The 18,901-nt window shown below is 45.6% G+C and overlaps 2 protein-coding genes across 6 annotated transcripts in view; one reads left to right on the forward strand and one right to left on the reverse strand.

Moving 5' to 3' along the window:
- MANBA (mannosidase beta) overlaps positions 1-14,274 on the forward strand; it is a 94,246-nt gene extending 79,972 nt beyond the window's left edge. Inside the window, exons 16-17 of the mRNA XM_068231552.1 lie at positions 12,316-12,570; positions 13,698-14,274. Of these exons, the coding sequence (XP_068087653.1) occupies positions 12,316-12,570; positions 13,698-13,925 (483 nt within the window). The 3' untranslated portion in view covers positions 13,926-14,274. The remainder of the gene's footprint in view (positions 1-12,315; positions 12,571-13,697) is intronic.
- Positions 14,275-16,839: 2,565 nt separating this feature from the next.
- Positions 16,840-18,901, reverse strand: part of NFKB1 (nuclear factor kappa B subunit 1) — a 188,573-nt gene continuing 186,511 nt past the window's right edge. For all 5 annotated transcript variants that reach the window (XM_068231566.1, XM_068231574.1, XM_068231591.1 and 2 more), the window contains one exon: positions 16,840-18,094. In XM_068231566.1, coding sequence (XP_068087667.1) covers positions 17,916-18,094 — 179 coding nt within the window. In that variant the 3' untranslated portion in view covers positions 16,840-17,915. The remainder of the gene's footprint in view (positions 18,095-18,901) is intronic.

The raw sequence follows: 18,901 nt of genomic DNA on the forward strand, positions 1-18,901 counted from the left end.
CACCGCTGTTGGTTGTGGGGGTCTAAAAATTGGTGGTTGCAATAATGGCGTGTCCATGTGCTGTTTAATCACCTCCAGCAAATTGGAATGGCACGCCATCAGGTTTTGGGAAGGCACCTTTTCCAGATATGGTATTAGAGACATCACAGTGTGAAAACACGGGTGTGCCTGCAATTTCAGTAGTTCCTTGCTTTGTTGATGCATTTGCTGCATCATGTTCTGCAGCTGGCCCACCGACTGATGATGATGCGCACGCAGTTGGTCGATTTCTCCTCTGTGCATCTCATGCACCATTTTAAGCTCGTCCCTGTAGTGCCCATGTACAGCGTCGAGCTCACATTGCAGTGAAGTGATGTGGGACTTGTACTGCTCCATGATATGGCCCCTGTCCTCATCTTGCAACTGCCGGGTTATGAGAGTTTGGTGGCTCTGAAGAATCCCGAGAAGTCCGGAGACAGCCCCGGACATCTCGGACTCTGTCTCTCTCCTTGTTGGGGGGAGGGTACCTCGACGCCTCACTGGTGTGGTGGTCCTCACTGGTGGTGTGGCAGCATCTTCCCGTCCTCTGGCCTGTGTCGGGGTTGCCCTGCGCGCTGGTTGTGCTGCAGTCTCTCGGTGCTCCTCACTTTGTTCTTGTTCCCCTGGAGCTTCCATAGCGGTCGATTGTGGAGGTTCAGCTTCTTCCACACTCGGTCCTGCAACCTCAACATCCAAGCTCTCTTCTGCCAAGTCATCATCAAAGGAGAGAGTTGGGATTAAGGACTCCCTCCTCCTACTCCTCTCCTCGGGGCAATAGGTTACATCGGCGACGTCATCATCCACCAAGCTCTCCTCACTGCTGAACCGTGCCTCCTGGGTCGGTTCCTCTTGCTCCAAATTGTCTTCAATCCTGTAGATAAAAACAATATTTATTGGTGTGCCAAACAGCATGTGGCGTCAATTCACAGAGCTAGCAAACACTAGCAATCACTTTATCAACCGTTTCTACCCAACATTTGATAAAGCTTGTGAGAAAAGTTCGCTAGCCATGGGAATTGAGGCCATAGCAATACATGGCCGAAGTCATGGTAAATGAGCTCTCAGTTCCTGCCCACAGTAGTGGTACTTACAGTCTAGGTTCCAGGCTTGCATTGATGAAAGACAATTGCTTGGCAAATTGGTAGTCTTTTTGTCGCCTTCCCCCGCCACTGCCACTTCGTTCGGCAAGTTTTTTCTTCCGTAGCCATTTCACGTATGCATCCCGTATATTGCGCCACCTTGTCTTGAACCTTTCTCCTGTAACGACATGAAAAATTGATTTCGATTATTTCTCTTGTAGGTACATCGCAACTGGACAAACATATACATCGCTACATGTCACATTTCGTATTGGGAAGAGCACGGTGGCAGGCATCGTCGTGAGGACTTCGAGGATCCTTTGGACGCGACTGAGGGCCAGATACATGCCTGTGCCGGACAACACGAAATGGGAGGAGATCGCCCAGGGCTTCTGGACCGAGTGCAAGTTTCCTAATTGTGTTGGCGCACTGGATGGGAAACACATCCGGCTTCAGAAACCCGTGGGGAGTGGCAGCCATTATTTCAACTATAAAAAATACTTTAGCATTGTTCTAATGGCAGTGGCAGATGCGGACTACAAGTTTGTGTACGTGGACGTGGGGTCGTACGGTAGTTCCAATGACTCTGGAATTTTCCAGCGTACGACCCTTTGCCGGCTGATGGAGGAAGGCAGACTGCGTCTCCCCCGTGACAGACCCTGGCCTGGGACAAGGGCACCGGCCTACCCCTATGTGTTTGTGGGGGACGAGGCCTTCGCCCTGTCCGACCATGTAATGCGTCCGTACCCAGACAGGGGACTTGATGCCAGCCAGCTACACTTCAATGCTCGGTTGAGCCGTGCAAGGAGAATGGTGGAGTGCACATTTGGGATCCTGGTGTCAAAGTGGAGGGTGTTACACACGCCCATGCTGCTGAAACCGGGCAACGCAGTTGTCGTGGTGAAGGCAGCATGCATCCTCCACAACTTTGTGCGGCAGGAGGAAAGAGAGACTCCGGAACCCCCGAATGTGCTTCCACTAATGCCCCTGCGGAGGTATGCAACCAGGCCAAGGGTAGTGTCACTGCGGAACAGGGACCAACTGAGACTTTATTTTACCACACCACCAGGACGAGGGTGAATGTTTGGTTTTTAACCACTTGAGAACCCACCCTTTACCCCCCCTTAAGGACCAGCGCTAGTTTGATTGATCTGTGCTGGGTGGGCTCTGCAGCCCCCAGCACAGATCAGGGTGCAGGCAGGGAGATCAGATTGCCCCCCTTTTTTCCCCCCTATGGGGATGATGTGCTGGGGGGGTCTGATCTCTGCTGCCTGCGAGTGGCTGGCGGGGGGGGCACCTCAAAGCCCCCCTCCGCGGCGAAATGCTCCCCCTCCCTCTCCTACCTGGCCCCCTTTGGTAAGCCGGGCTGCACAGGACGCTATCCGTCCTGTGCAGCCAGTGACAGGCTGTCTCCTGTCACATGGCGGCGATCCCCGGCCGCTGATCGGCCGGGGATCGCCGATCTGCCTTACGGCGCTGCTGCGCAGCAGCGCCGTACAAATGTAAACAAAGCGGATTATTTCCGCTTGTGTTTACATCTAGCCTGCGAGCCGCCATCGGCGGCCCGCAGGCTATTCACGGAGCCCCCCGCCGTGATTTGACAGGAAGCAGCCGCTCGTACGAGCGGCTGCTTCCTGATTAATTAGGCTGCAGCTGGCGACGCAGTACTGCGTCGCTGGTCCTGCAGCTGCCACTTTGCCGACGCACGTTATGAGTGTGCGGTCGGCAAGTGGTTAATATGTTTTGTTGAAATGTGTTTATTTTGGAGTTTCAAGTTTTTGAGTGATTTTAAATGTATTAATTTTTTACAATAAATTGATGTATAATAATTGGTCATTGTGTATGTTTTATGTGCACAGGTGGGGTACATCGCAGGTGGGTGGGATACATCACAGGTGGGTGGGATACATCACAGGTGGGGTACAGGTGGGTGGGATACATCACAGGTGGGATACATCACAGGTGGGGTAGAGGTGGGTGGGATACATCACAGGTGGGGTACAGGTGGGTGGGATACATCACAGGTGGGGTACAGGTGGGTGGGATACATCACAGGTGGGTGGGATACAGCACAGGTGGGGTACATCACAGGTGGGGTACAGGTGGGTGGGATACATCACAGGTGGGGTACAGGTGGGTGGGGAACAGGTGGGTGGGCAACACGTGGGTGACACAAATCCATAGCAAAAGTGGAATACATCACAAGCTTAAACCACAAGCCCCCCCAAAAAACTTCTAGTCAACATACCATGCTCAAGTTCTCAAAGTCCTCCACATACAGCTTGGCAATTTTTTTCCACAGGCCTCTGCATTTTTTGATGTTGCTGTGGTCCGCATCCCCCTTGTCCCACAGGGCTGGTACCTGCTGCACCTGTAGGATGAGGTCTTCTGATGTGTAGGGCCTCACCCCCTCGCTATCAGACAGATCCTGCTCCATATTGCTGCCAAAGAGCTCCAGCATGAAGTCACTGCTGCTCCACTCTGTGAACGCTGGTGCCATGTGGTCCCCATCCAAAATGGCCACCATACCATAGAGTCAGCATAGGAAGTGTGGTACAACATCCGGTTTTTATAGCCAGTGTGTTGTGCGCTCTCCGGTTCTCATTGGTTTCCATTGGCCGGATGCAACATTCCGGCTCCGGTCCGGATACACCAGCCGGACCAAAAAATAGCGCATGTTGGAACGGACGCCGGAGTCCGGATCCGGTCCGGACGAAACGGACGCATGTGAACGGTCGCATAGACTTTCATTGCTATGCCGTGCGTCCGTTTCGTCCGGTCCGCATGCGGTCCGGCTCCGGCACGGCTCCGGCACGGCGATTCCGGATAGCAGCCGCTAATGTGAACCGGGCCTAAATCTGCTGACAGACCTAAATCTAGGAAATGTTGTCAGTGTGGGGCTAGATTGTCTTCCAGTTATAGCAAGTCATTATGTCAATCGTGCATTGATGCAGTGATAGCCTCAGAATCTTCGGCAATATTTAAAAATGTACTTAAATCTGTAAAAAGAGATATTAATGAAACATTGGGTAAAATTTAAAGAGTCCCTGTTACCGGTACCGCAGGATGTAGCAGTAGCAGGACCATCGTCAGCCCCTCCTCAATCAGGCACTACAGGTCAGGTGCCGGCTCCCGATTTAGGGAATCCTCTCCCTCAAATTCCCTTAGTTTCTGACGCATTAGGGGAAGAAGAAGAGGAAGAGGACTTAGAAGGTAGAGAGAATTTTTCTGAGGTGGAGGAGGGGGAAAGTATCATATCAGAGGAGGAATCAGATATAGATTTGAAAAAAGCTGCTAGGTTTTTATTCAGTACAGAAGAAACAGAGGAATTACTCAAGGCAGTATATGCCACAGAGCAGATTCCTGAAATTCAGGAAGCGCTTTCTGCACAGGATCAGGTTTATTCTGGTCTGGCGCAGAAGACCTACAGAGTTTTTCCCTTCCACCAATCTTTGAAAGAAATCATTATTTCCCAATGGCGGGAACCTGAACGGAAATTATTTATTCCTAAGTCGGCAAAAAAGAAATTTCCCTTTGCTCCGTCAGACATAGATCAATTTATCAAATGTCCCAAATTAGACGCTGCCCTTTCAAAGCACTCAAAAAATACTGATTTGTCATTTGAAGATGCAGGGGTATTAAAAGAGGCGATGGATAAGAGAATCGAATTATCCTTAAAGAAATCTTGGGAATCAGCAGCCTTTGCCTTTTTACCGAGCGTAGCTTCAACCTGTATCTCCCGAAACTTAAGAATATGGATGGATAATTTAATTGATCATGTCAAATCTGGTTCCGATTTGAGTAATTATATCAAATCCTTGCCTACGGTTTTGAAGTCAGTAGCTTTTCTAGCTGACGCCGCGGTGGAGATCGTCAGAATCTCCGCACGCACCACTGCGCTAATCAATTCGGCTAGGAGAGCTCTCTGGCTCAAGACCTGGGATGGGGATTTGACATCTAAAAATAGACTGTGTACTATTCCCTTTGAGGGGAATCTTCTGTTTGGTAAAGAGTTGGAGAATGTACTCTCCCGTTCAGCGGAAAAGGGAAAGCAATTTCCAGAGAAACGTAGAACGTTTAAAGTAAACAAATCAGGTTTATTTAACAGGCCATCCTCGGGTAAGCCCAGGCAGCCAGCACAGCAAAAAAAGTGGTCCTTTCCTGCCGGCAGGGGACGGGGAGGGTTTGCCCTCGCCAGACCTGGTCCCCCCAAAGAAAATAAATGACGCTCTACCAGTCGGGGGGAGGCTTCGTTATTTTCCGTCCCAATGGGAAGCCATCAGTCCTGATCCCTTCATTTTGAGTATAATAAGGGACGGGTATCGTCCACAATTTTCAGTTCTTCCTCCCCCCAGGAAGTTTATAAACAAGTTTCCCAGGGATCCGGCCAAGGCCAGGGGCCTTGCGCTGGAAATTCAGAGTTAAAATTTCAAGGGAGGTAATAATTCCGGTTCCTCGAGCGAAGCAGTTTCGGGGTTATTACTCCCACATTTTTTTGGTGACCAAAACCAACGGGGAGTTCAGATTTATCCTCAATTTAAAGACACTGAACCCTTACTTAATTTACAAAAAATTCAGGATGAACAACATCCAATCAGTCAGGGCTCTCTTGCAAGGGGAGGAATATTTTGTGTCAATAGACCTCCAAGACGCATATCTTCACATCCCTATTGCAAGATCCCATCAAAAGTATCTGAGATTCGCGGTGCGTTTGCCAGATCAAATATGCCACTTTCAGTTCCAGGCTCTCCCTTTCGGGATCTCAACGGCCCCTCGCATCTTCACAAAGGTGCTTGCAGAACCAATGAGACTGTTGAGGAACCAGGGGATAAATGTTGTCCCCTATCTCGACGACCTACTCATTTTTGCCAGGACAGAAGCGGTCCTAATACAACACAGGGATCTGGTGATTCAGACTCTATCCCAGTTAGGTTGGATCCTAAATTACAAGAAATCGAACTTGAACCCCACCCAAACCATAGTTTTCCTAGGTTATGCGATCGATTCTGTTCGACAAAGAATTTTTCTGACTCCTCAAAAGGTGGACAAACTGCAGTCAGAAGTCAGAAGTCTTCTCTTGTCCCATCAAGTTGCAATTCGAGAGGTTATGCGAATTTTGGGTTTAATGACAGCAACCATCCCCGGGGTGAGTTGGGCCCAGTTCCATTCACGGGTCCTTCAAAATTGGTTACTGGAGACTTGGGACAAGACCCAACAATCGCTAGATTTGGAGGTTCCAATTCCTGTTCAAGTAAAGACAACCCTCCATTGGTGGCTTCAGCGCCGCAATTTGGAGGAGGGCAGAGTCTGGAGACAGGAAGATCCTCTAAGGATCTATACCGATGCCAGTGCTTGGGGTTGGGGGGCCACTCTCATGGGTCTTCATTCACAGGGGAGGTGGCCCTCCACAGTCGCAGAGAGATCGTCCAACTACAGGGAACTTTTGGCGGTAAAGGAGGCCCTTTTGGCGTTTCTGGACAGAATCCGGAGTTGTCATGTGCTTGTCTTTTCAGACAACATCTCCACGGTTGCATATATCAACAAACAGGGGGGCACCAGATCACAGAATCTCTCCCTCCTGGCGTCGGACATTTTTCGGACGGCAGAACAGTACCTACTTTCTTTACAGGCAGTTCACGTAAAGGGTTCGCTCAACACGGAAGCGGACTTTTTAAGCCGCCAGATTCTCGACCATTCCGAGTGGGAATTAAATCAGGAGACCTTTCTTTGGGTCACCGAGATGCTGGGAGTCCCGGAAATCGATCTGTTTGCGTCGCCAACAAACGCAAAGATTCCTCAGTTCTTTTCCCTTCACAACAGCAGAAGTTCTCTGGGATTGGACGCTCTCTCTCTACCCTGGACCTTCAATCTAGGATATGCGTATCCGCCTCTCAAACTATTGCCCCAGGTCCTAGCGAAGGTGCGAAGAGAAGGCGTAAAGCTAATTCTCATAGCGCCAGTGTGGCCCAAGAGACCTTGGTTTTCCACGCTTCTGAGTCTCTCCATTCAGCCGTATCTAAACCTCCCTGTCAGGCAGGATCTTCTTCGGCAGGGTCCTATCTTACATCCCAAACCGGAGTTGTTCACACTAGCGGCATGGACCCTGAAAGGCTAATTTTAAGAAACAAGGGGGTTTCGGACAGGGCTATTGATACCTTACTGAAATGTAGAAAACCAGTTACCCACAAAATTTATAGGAAAGTGTGGAAAGTAAACACTTCATGGTGTGCTAGGAATAAAAGAGTCCAATCTGAAATGGGAACGATTCTTGATTTCTTTCAGAGTGGAGTGGAGATGAAGTTAGCCTTAAATACCCTTAAAGTACAATGCTCTGCTCTGTCAATCTTACTAGACAAACCCCTGGCACAGGAAAAATTAATCAAAGATTTTTTTCGGGCAGTTCAGAGATCTTCCCCTTTGAGGCAGAAAGTTATGCCTCAATGGGATCTGTCGCTAGCCTTAGGGGTGTTGTCCAAGGGTCCATTCGAGCCCATTGATGAAATTGACTTAAAGTTTTTAACGTTAAAAGTTGCCTTCCTGATAGCCATCACTACGGCCAGAAGACTTGGTGATCTTCAGGCCCTGTCGATTAAAGATCCCTTTCTTACTGTTTTCCCGGATAAGATTATTTTACGTCTGGATCCAAATTACTTACCGAAAGTCTCTTCGGACTTCCATAGGTCTCAGAATCTTGTGATTCCCTCGTTTTGTGATAATCCTTCCTGTGCCAGAGAACAGGAATTCCACTGCTTAGATGTTAGGAGAGCTCTTTTAGCTTACCTTTCAAGGACTAGAGAATTTAGAAAGTCTTCACATTTATTTGTGCTATTTATGGGACAGAAGAAGGGGCAGCAGGCTTCTAGGCAGACTATCGCTAGGTGGATCTGTCAGGTTATCGCCTTAGCTTATGAGATTTCAGACTCCACTCCACCACCTGCTATCAAGGCACATTCAACTCGATCCATGTCGACCTCCTGGGCAGAAAGAGCGGGAGCCACAGTCCATCAAATATGTCAAGCGGCAACTTGGTCAAATCCTTCCACTTTTGTCAAACATTATAGAGTGGATGTCCTGTCCCAGCAGGATTTGTCGTTTGGCAGGAAGGTGCTTCAGTCTGTGGTCCCTCCCTAGGTGGGTGTTTTCTTGTGTATCCTTCCAGAGGGTGTCCCGGCTGATGAATGGGAGAAAGCACCTGTTAGTCTTACCGGTAACGGTGTTTCTGTTCAGCAGCCGGGACACCGTCTACTGCCCACCCTTCCTTCTTGTCGCACTTCCTTATACCCATTCCTTTCCCTTTTTCAGGGTCACTAGGAGGTGCTTCGCTTCTCCTTTTTTTCTGGTGTTCCGGTCGGTTTTTTCTTTATATACACTGGAAATGAGGGGGGGCGGGAGCTTTTTATACTTTTTGGGTTGTGTTTCCTAGATTGGGGGCGGAGCCATACCTTCCAGAGGGTGTACCGGCTGCTGAACAGAAACACCGTTACCGGTAAGACTAACAGGTGCTTTACCCCCGCGCGTACGTATATCTCCGCCCCTTTTTCCATTCTTTAACAACCAGGGACGGAGAAATACGTACTTTCCGCGTTCCCGACGCTGTCCGTGCTTCCGCTCGTAAACACGCCGCCCGCCGCTAGTAAACACGCCGCCGCCCGCTCGCCCAGAGATCAATGAACGGGAAAATCCATTCCCGTTCGTTGATCTAAGCCCCGCAATGATCCGCTGCTCTCCTATGGGCAGCGCGATCATTGTGAGAAAAAACTCACGTGTCCAGCCTCCAAGCTTCCTCCAAGCTTCCGGAAGGAAGCTTGGAGGTCGCATTAAAACAAAAAGTTACTGTGGCCATCTTGTGGCCAAATAGTAAACTACACCCTACACATTTTTCACATACAAATAAATGACTTTTACACATAAAATTAACTCCTTACCTCCCACACTCCCCATTTTTTTTTTTTTTTTGTAATTAAAAAAAAATTAAAAAATTTACAATTAAAAAAAAATACATAAATAGTTACCTTAGGGACTGAACTTTTTAAATATTTATGTCAAGAGGGTATAACACTGTTACTTTATAAACTATGGGCTTGTAATTAGGGATGGACGCAAAAATGAAAAAAATGCACCTTTATTTCCAAATAAAATATTGGCGCCAAACATTGTGATAGGGACATAATTTAAATGGTTTTATAACCGAGACAAAAGGGCAAATACATTTCATGGGTTTTAATTACAGTAGCATGCATTATTTAAAAACTATAATGGCCGAAAACTGAAAAATTATTTTTTTCCCCACATTTTTCCTATTTTCCCATTAAAACACATTTAGAAAAAAATAATTCTTGGCATAATGTCCCACCTAAAGAAAGCCTAATTGGTGGCGGAAAAAACACGATATAGTTCATTTCATTGCGATAAGTAATGATAAAGTTATAGACGAATGAATGGAAGGAGCGCTGAAAGGTGAAAATTGCTCTGGTGCTCAGGGGGTAAAACCCCTCAGTGGTGAAGTGGTTAAAAGCTATTTTTTCTTTGATTTTTTTTTCTCTATTCTATTTTCTCAAAAACTACAAGCCCAATTTAAAAAAATGTTTTTGACTTGTTCCTTTAAATTCAGACTCTATGCCATTTGTATTGATGGGTCGTTGTAAGTCAGGGACTACCTGTATTTGAAAAACACAAAAGTTAAGGTTCGTATACACGTCCGATAAAGATCGTTCGTTACGAACGATTCGTGACGTTTACACGATATTCAAATTAGACCGAAAAGATCGTTCGTAATGAACGATTGTGTACACACGTGAACGATATAAGTATAAAGTACTGAACGGCGAACGATAAAAAAATGCGTGCACAAACGGAAGTGACGTTATGACAGGCAATAAGAACATGCGTACTACTCCACAGATAATCATTATCGGACGATCTTTGTACACACTGCAACGATTGAACGATTATCTTTCGAAAAAATCCGCCGGGTTGGATCGGCCGGATTGAACGATAACGGTCGTTATCGTCCAAAAAAACGATCGTTGGAAAATTTTGGAGCGCATGATTATCGGTCCGATTGTCGTTATCGTTAGTTTTTGAATGATCGTTATCGTACGTGTGTACTCAGCTTTACCCTTACTGGTTTTAAATCCATTATTTAACCACTTAAGGACTGCAGTTTTAAACCCCCCCCCCCCCCCCCCCTAAAGACCAGGCCATTTTTCACTAAATGGGCCACTGCAGCTTTAAAGAGAACCAGAGACGTTGGGAAAAAGATTTTATACATACCTGGGGCTTCCTCCAGCCCCATAAGCCTGGATCGCTCCCACGCTGCCGTCCTCCGCTGCCTCTATCCGCCGGTACTGGGTTCCGTACTTTTGGCCAGTCGACGCAAGCGCAGTGCGTCACTGTCGGCGGACGCGGCCAATTTTCCGCATGCACAGGGGCTCCCTCCATATCCTTACGCATGCGCCTCAATACTATGCAGGCGCATGCGTAAGGATATGGAGGGAGCCCCTGTGCATGTGGGAAATTGGCCGCGTCTGCCGGAAATGACGGGACCCGGTAGTGGCGATAGAGGCAGTGGAGGACGGCGGCGTGGGAGCGATCCAGGCTTATGGGGCTGGAGGAAGCCCCAGGTATGTATAAAAGCTGTTTCATTTTTTTCATTAGCTTCGTCTCTGGTTCCCTTTAAGGCCTCACTGCAGGGCCACACAACCCGGCACACAAGTGATTTCTCCCCCCTTTTTCTCCCCACCAACAGAGCTCTCTGTTGGTGGGGTCTGATTCCCCCCCCCCCCCCCCCCCCCCAATGGTTTTTTTGCCAAATATTTTTTTTTTTTTTTAACAAAAACGTGGTGTTTTATTTTTATGTTCACCCCCCTCCCTCCCACATCCAGCCAATCACTGCGATCGCCTGTTATAGGCTTCAGCCTATGACAGTGGATCGCTTCTGTCTCGCCCAGTAGACAGTACAATGCTGCCGTGGATCTAGACGGTTTCGCCGTCTAACAGTCTCCTAGCGGCGATCGCTGCTGGGAGGCTGATGGCAGGGCAGAGTTCCGTCATTCAAGCAGGGATGCGTGCACGATCTCCTGCAAAGCAGGCCCGTAGAATCGGCGTTAGGTGTTCCTGGGGCTGCCGTCACAGCCACGCCCATCGGCGTGATGCGGTCGACTAGAGGTTAAAATAATCTTGCAAATGTGTTAAATGTACAGTGAATTGTCTGCATTTTCCATCGGTTAAAAAAATGTGCTCTGTTTGGTCAGATGTGTCAAACATTAAAGAGAATATCCTAGAACACAAATTAGATTTTTGGAGGGGTTCCAAAGCAACATTAAAAAGAACATCTTGATGACTGTGTGCCCATGTGCATAATACTTTTGGGTGAAATGCCGGACATTGGATCACCAACACCAGTTTCAGAAACAAATGCCTTGGCATTATAGATTGTACAGCTGTAATGTTAATGCTTCCAGTAGAAGTGGAAGGTACAAATGCTGGGAATAGTAGACCCCCCCCCCCCCCCCCCATCTTCAGTGCCAAAGAGAAGGTGTGTGTAAAATAGTATGGGGACAGTCTCAATCCACAGAATTATCTATTCTTCCAGAAAACAAACTAGCCATCAACCATGTCGCTGCCCCATCCTGTAATTATTAATTCTCCATCATCTATTGTAAAACTGTCAGCTGCAAAGAGCTGATTAGTAAAATTGTTTGGCACTGTTACATCTACCAATTTACAGAAAAATATCCATAAAGGTGGCCATACACTTACAGATTTGCAGCAGATACGACCATCAGATTTCTGTCAGATGCCTGTCAAGTCAAATCTTAAAGGAATCTATCTGATGCGTGCCACACACTAGGAACAGATTTCCAATTGATTTCAGGATGAAATCTATTGGAAATCGATCTAAATCCATTATTGGACCATTAGATCCAATGCAACTCTGTGGGCCATCGATCTGCTGCCAGCAACAGATCGACTTAGATTTTTCATCCTGTCAGATCAAAATCGGCCATAAATTGATCGGCTGATTTGATAGAATCGATTTCTGATGTATCAATTCCATAGAATCGATAGATCGATTGATGGCTGAAATTGACTAGTGTATGGGCCCCTTAACACATGACATGATTCAAATAGTGGTAATCTCTGTAGGAAGATGTTGAGTTGTAGAAATTACTACTTAGGATTTTAAATATTGCATTTAAATGTCTGTCTTTATCAGGTTAAAGTCTACAAGTGGGATTCAGTGGTACCAGTTTGTGAAAATATCTCAGAAGAGTTTGTGATAAAATCCAGGAGCTCTGCTGAAATTTACCAGGAACCTGTCTCAGAACTGCTGAGAAGGTGTAACACCACCAGGCGGAACAGTGTGCTTGTCTACCAACTGCTGCAAGGAGGACAACCGTATGGTGCCAAAAACTGGCATTTCTTAACTTCACCCAAGGCGGCAAAAGGCTTACTGAAATTCAATTTTACAGTAAGGGATACATTACAGAAATATCTTTGTATTTGAATTATGTGGTAACATTATACATGGATAGTTGCGTAACACACGGTATACTGCTGGCGGTAATAACAGTAACATTGCCAGCGGTTATTGCACTAACCTCCCAGTGTTCCCCAACCCTGTTCTCAAGGCCCACCAACAGTGCATGTTTTGTAGAAATCCAGAGAGGAAGTTAATTAGCTCTACTGAGACACTAATTACCTCACCTGTGCATGGTTGTGGTTTCCTGCAAAACATGCACTGTTGGTGGGCCTTGAGGACAGGGTTGGGAAACTCTAGACCCTATTCAATTGACTGTCTCCTGAAGCTTTTTTTTTTCATCGCCTATGAGATATTTTTTCATCTTTTGTTTAACCTCTAGCCGACCGCGTCATGCCGATGGGCGTGGCGGCAGCCCCAGGACCGCCTAATGCCGATCGGCGTAAAGTCCTGGGGCTATGTTTTGCAGGAGACCGCACGCAAGGTACGCGCGCATCTCCTGCTTGTGAGCCGTCTAATTACACGTACAGCGCTGCGATCTGCAGCAACGTGTACTGGGGACAGCCGTGTCACACGGCTGTCCCCTCCTGAGACACAGAGGTGATCGGCTGTCATAGGCTGAAGCCTATGACAGCTGATCACGGGGATTGGCTGACTGGCGGGGGGGGGGGGTTATACAATGAAATAAAGAAAAAACACTTTTTTATTAAAAAAAACAAAACCCCATAAATAAACAAACAGACAAACATCTGGGGGGCAATCAGACCCCACCAACACCAACAGAGAGTTCTGTTGGTGGGGAGAAAAAGGGGGCAGGGATCACTTGTGTGCTGTTGTGTGGCCCTGCAGCTTGGCCTTAAAGCTGCAGTGGCCAATTTAATGAAAAATTGCCTGGTCTTTATGGGGGTTTAACACTGCGGTCCTCAAGCGGTTAAAATACATTTTCAGCACTGGGCAACTGAAAAAGTACCCAAAAAATAGATGAAAAAGTACCAAGGAGAAAACTTAGAGGAGAAAAGTGAATTGAATAAATGCTGTAGTGTAAAAAATTGAGTTTTCTAAACCTCCATTTCAGATAGCAGAAATGTTTACTTAGCATATGTGTTGTGTTTCTCCAGGTATCAGTCTCACAGATGGATCAGGAAACTTATGTGATTACTTTGGAAGGCCCAAGCCCAGCTGCTTTTGTATGGCTGGATGTTGGAAACATTGCTGGGAGGTTCAGTGATAACGGCTTTCTTCTAACTGAGAAAAAGACTGCAGTTTACTTTCATGCCTGGAATCCAACCACTGTTGATGAGCTGAAGTCAACATTACACATAACTACTCTCAGAGACCTATATTGATGAGTCTGGATAATTGCAAGTGGACGCACAGATAAATGGACATAAATTACACTTTCTGCTGCTTGAGGCTAAGCTCACACTAGAACAGGCTCATGTCATGTTTGGTGACAGCAGATCTGTGACTGTCCACGTCCTAAGCCCTTGTTCACCATTTCCATTGTGTCTGTTGTATTGGTCATGTTGTGTGCAGCATTGCAATCTATGACCCATCTGACTGCAAGAAATACAACGGACAGAAAGGGTGCATCTGGGCATCCTTTGCTTAACATAAAATCCGGCCAGATGTCTGTCATGGTCTGTTCCTCTCCTGTGTCCTGTTTGTCCACTGTGATTAAAGGAATTCTCTGTCCTCTGTTTTAAAATTGGCGATTACTCAGTAAAAGCCTCCGGCTCAGCACTCAGTTAACCAGTAATATCGTTTGAGCCATAGGGAAACATGGACATTATTTTGCACATCAGTTGTCCTTTCAGTTATAACCAGGGCTGTGGTGTCTGTACAAAATCATCCTCAGTTTATAAAACCTCCAACATTTTGACTCTTACTCCACCGCCCTAGTTATAACTGACAGCGCCCTTTTTCACTATATCAGTTGCTAAGGTTTTCAGCTTCCAGAGATAAATCTGACAAGGTCTAGTCATAACTGGAAGGAATCAGAAGAAAATAGTGAGTTTCTGAGAGAGGAACTGATGGCGAGGTAAGTATGTAATATTCATTTGCAGGTACATAATGTGTTTGTTTTTAAATTTCCTTAAAGGGAAGGTTCAAGCAAAATAAAAAAATGAGTTTCACTTACCTGGGGCTTCTACCAGCCCCATGCAGCCATCCTGTGCCCTCGTAGTCACTCACTGCTGCTCCAGTCCCCCGCTGGCAGCTTGCCGACCTCAGAGGTCGGCGGGCCGCATTGCGTACATTTTTACGCATTCCCGCTAGTGCAGGAACATCAACACATACATTTTTACGCGTTACTGGTTCAATGCGTAATTTTTTACGCATTGAACCAGTAATGCGTAAAAATGTATGCGTTGATGTTCCTGCACTAGCGGGAATGCGTAAAAATGTACGCAATGCGGCCCGCCGACCTCCGAGGTCGGCAAGCTGCCAGCGGGGGACTGGAGCAGCAGTGAGTGACTACGAGGGCACAGGATGGCTGCATGGGGCTGGTAGAAGCCCCAGGTAAGTGAAACTCATTTTTTTTTATTTTGCTTGGACATTCCCTTTAAGTGCGAACCTAGCCTAAAGTTAGCTAATCTGCTTGTATGATGTCATTTCTGTTGTAATTTGATTTAATAGACAGGTACTTGTTTGGGTTATTTATTTGCACATTTACTTCTCTGCTAAGAATATTTTGCATACAATTGAGTTACTTTTTTTTAATGATTTCTATTTTTTCAGCTATGTCATTTAGCCTCTTCAGTATCTGGTAAGCATGGAAATCAAAAGGGGCTGTCCTTAATTATGTAGACTGCTATTCTAGTTTCAGCACTGTTTGTTTCTATGGGCCTGATGCACTGTATTGCTGTTACATTGCTGTGTGCAGGGAGTGCATAGCAATTTTACTGTTACTAACGGCAGAGGATTACTGCACAATAACCTTTCAGTGCATCAGGCTCATTATGCTTAAATATATCTTCTAGAAAGAAAGGTTTGCTTTAATAGATTTTTATTTAAAACAAAGCATAAAGACCTGTGAATATCTGAATTCCTATCCCAAGCTGTTCACACTGAGCTGTTCCTTCATCAGTTTCCTGACTGCTATGATGGAATAACTCTTCCCTGCATTTCTTAGAACTGGATGGCAAGAGGTGATAAAGTGAGCTTGTGGGAAGAGATATGGAGCCTTCCATAGTTAACTCCATTTTAAACCATGCTCCTTACCGATTTGTCATGATACAATAGCCAACCCTCCATATACATACAATCTACTGGGCAATTTGACATTTTACCAGGTCTATTTCCTGCACAAGAGGTATTTACCTGGGCTTTTATGAACATGCATCCAATTTTGACTGGCCAGTTTTACCACTTCTGTGTAGTATGTGGTTCAAAAGATAATACAATGAACAGTTTAAGGTGTAGGTAAGCATTCGTACTACATGTAGAAGGTTAATTGGCCCATCATCACTCAATCAAAATTGCATCATATGTATGCACCCTTACAGTAATAATCTCTGCATTGATGGTAGCTAAAGTAAATCTGAGGAAAATAAGTGTAACAGTCATGCACTAAAAAAAAAAAAAGGCACTAGTCAGACACAAAATGTTGCCCTTTGACAGCCCAGCAGATTCCTTATGTATTTCTGTCCTCGGCCATTCTACAAACTGAACAGTCAATGTAGCAAGAGACAAAATCTTAGCTGCTAGAATTGTGGTGGTACCTGCCAGGTATGATAGACTAAGAAGAGATTCTAGCTTAGAATTAGTTCTCCTGAAAATGTCCAGTGATGTCTCATGTATTGCTGGTGCTGTTTACTATGACTTACTTATTACTTCATGACTGGGGAAACCTAAGAAACACAAGCCATATGCCAGATCAAAGGTGATAGACTTGTGTGTTGGAAACCTTAAATGGCATCCTGGACAAGAGATGATCAACAAAAAGGCTCACTTTCCTACGTTTATGCACATTTTATGGCAGTTGGGATCAACTTAGATTTGGGGTAGTGTCAAGAGCCATAAAAAAACTGTGACAGAATAAAAAAAAAAAAGTTCGTTTTGGGATCAGTGAGTTTTGCCATGTGCTGTGTACTGTGCTGGCAGCTGAGCATGAAGGTCTTCAGCCCTCAGTTAATGTGTGTTCTTCATGTAGTCTAGACTAAACACATTCATGTTGCTACTGGATTACTCCTGTATAGTGCTGTACATACAAAACAGAACAACCATTTTTTGCCCTTGAAATTTTATTTAAAAAACAAAGCACAATAAAAAATACATTCCTTAAAATATAATAATTATTGTATTTTAAAATAAGACAAGAAAACAAATAATGGACAATATATGCCACATCAAAAGTAAATACGCTGTACAGGTCAATGTTTTCTAATTGCAACTGGAAACAAATATGGAGAATACTCTCTACCTTTAACTTAATATGTGCAACATCCAATACGGATAAATAAACCTCAAATTACTTGGGCCCTGCCTACTAACAGGCCTTTAAATTAGTAAGTGCAAAGCAGAGGCCAAGCATGACCTCCATTTCTTTTGTTGCAGTTTGCATTAGGTGAGGGATGTAACTATATAGGACGGGCCCTACGGCTGCATCCAAACGCTGCTCAGTCTAAGCTACAGCTTACAGCAATCCCATGACTGAACCTTGTGCCATTATAATATAGCCATAAACTGTGCTTCACAAATCTGTACCCAAAACTAAAGAGCCTGGAATAGTATACATTCATCTTCAGCTAACTGTCATATGCTATAGTAGTCTGGATCCAGGATTATGGGGTCATACCAAACCATAGGCCCACTGCCTTTGGCGGTAGCATGGTCTAAGCTATAGCTATGCATTTGTACTTAGTACATGTTTAAAACAAAAGTCCACATTTGCAGGTTGAAGAATGATGCAATCTATGAATTCCCACTTGCATAAAACCTGGTTTAAGGATAACAAGTTTACCTACAAAATGCTGTAAAAGTAATCCTTTCATGACACATGTGAACAAGAATGCCTATGAAGGGGTTAGTTGCTGATGATATCACACTCTGCTCTATAGGCACACAACTGGTATTCTGAGCCTAGAAGCACTGAACTGTCCTGTGAGTACAACAGTCTCCAGCCTGACAGAAACACCACCGACCAGCAGTGCAGCAATACAGAACCACTGGAATCCTGGGGGAGGGATATTTGAAGTGTTTCTTTTTTCCCCTGGAGTGTGACATTAACACCAGGCTTTTGCTGTCTTTGTAACTTTAGCCAGCCTGAATGTCCTAGTGCAACCAGTGTTTTACCACACGATAAATCTGCTCATAGCCACATTTTCATGTTAATGTCAATTGTTGCAGATCAGAGGGACAGAAAGTTCTGACTGAAGGTCTAGGTGTCCATTCCCAGTTTTCTGCAGTTCACAATATGAAATGTCCAGCTTCCTAAATGAGGTCTCCACTCCACTGTCACACAGGCTGTCGTTGTACTGCTGCTTGTATTCGTCTGACAGTAGTCTTTGTTGATCTGTGTAAAAAGTATGTTACAGAGTTTATAATATTGCATGAAGTTGAGGAAATAACAATAACTGGACATTTTAGTACTAGGTGGAATGAGCAGCATAGTGGTTAGCACTCTCGCCTTGCAGTGTTGGAGTTTGTATGTTCTCCCCGTGTCTGCGTGGGTTTCCTCCGGGCACTCCAGTTTCACCCACATCTCCAAAAACATAAAGATCCATTAATTGGCTTCCCCTACATTGGCCCTAGACTGATACATGCACTACACGATACATACATAGACATAAGTATGGTAGGGACTTGGTGACAAGCCAATATACTCTGTACAGTGCTGCAGAATATGTTGGCGCTATATAAATACTTAAATAAATGAGACAATAGATGAGGCAGGCAATTTGAGCGCCAGACATTGCAGGAGCTTAAGGTTACGTAAAGAACAGATGGGTAATGTTAGGCATAAATATGGGGAGCATTACTGTAAGGAGAGGGTAGAAGCCTTAGTAGAATATTAGCATTATTAATCTACTAGTGGCTTTACCGAGGAACCCCCCCCCCCCCCCCTTTTTTGTTTTGTACATGTATTTAGCCTAAGAATCTGTTAGCTCATTTTGTTCTTAAAGGGACTCCGAGCAGTGCAGAAACTATGGAAAGACGCAGATGCATATCATTTTAAAGCTCTCTTTCTCCTCTTTCCAATGATATATAAACCGCCGCCCTACGCCTTTTAGTTTGCTATTTTCGTGATTGAAATTGCCGCGGCCGCGATTTCAATCGCGGAAATAGAGAAAGCTAAAAGGTGTAGAGCGACGATTTAGGT

The sequence above is a fragment of the Hyperolius riggenbachi genome, chromosome 1 (genome assembly GCF_040937935.1).
Source record: "Hyperolius riggenbachi isolate aHypRig1 chromosome 1, aHypRig1.pri, whole genome shotgun sequence".
Taxonomy (NCBI): Eukaryota; Metazoa; Chordata; class Amphibia; order Anura; family Hyperoliidae; genus Hyperolius; species Hyperolius riggenbachi.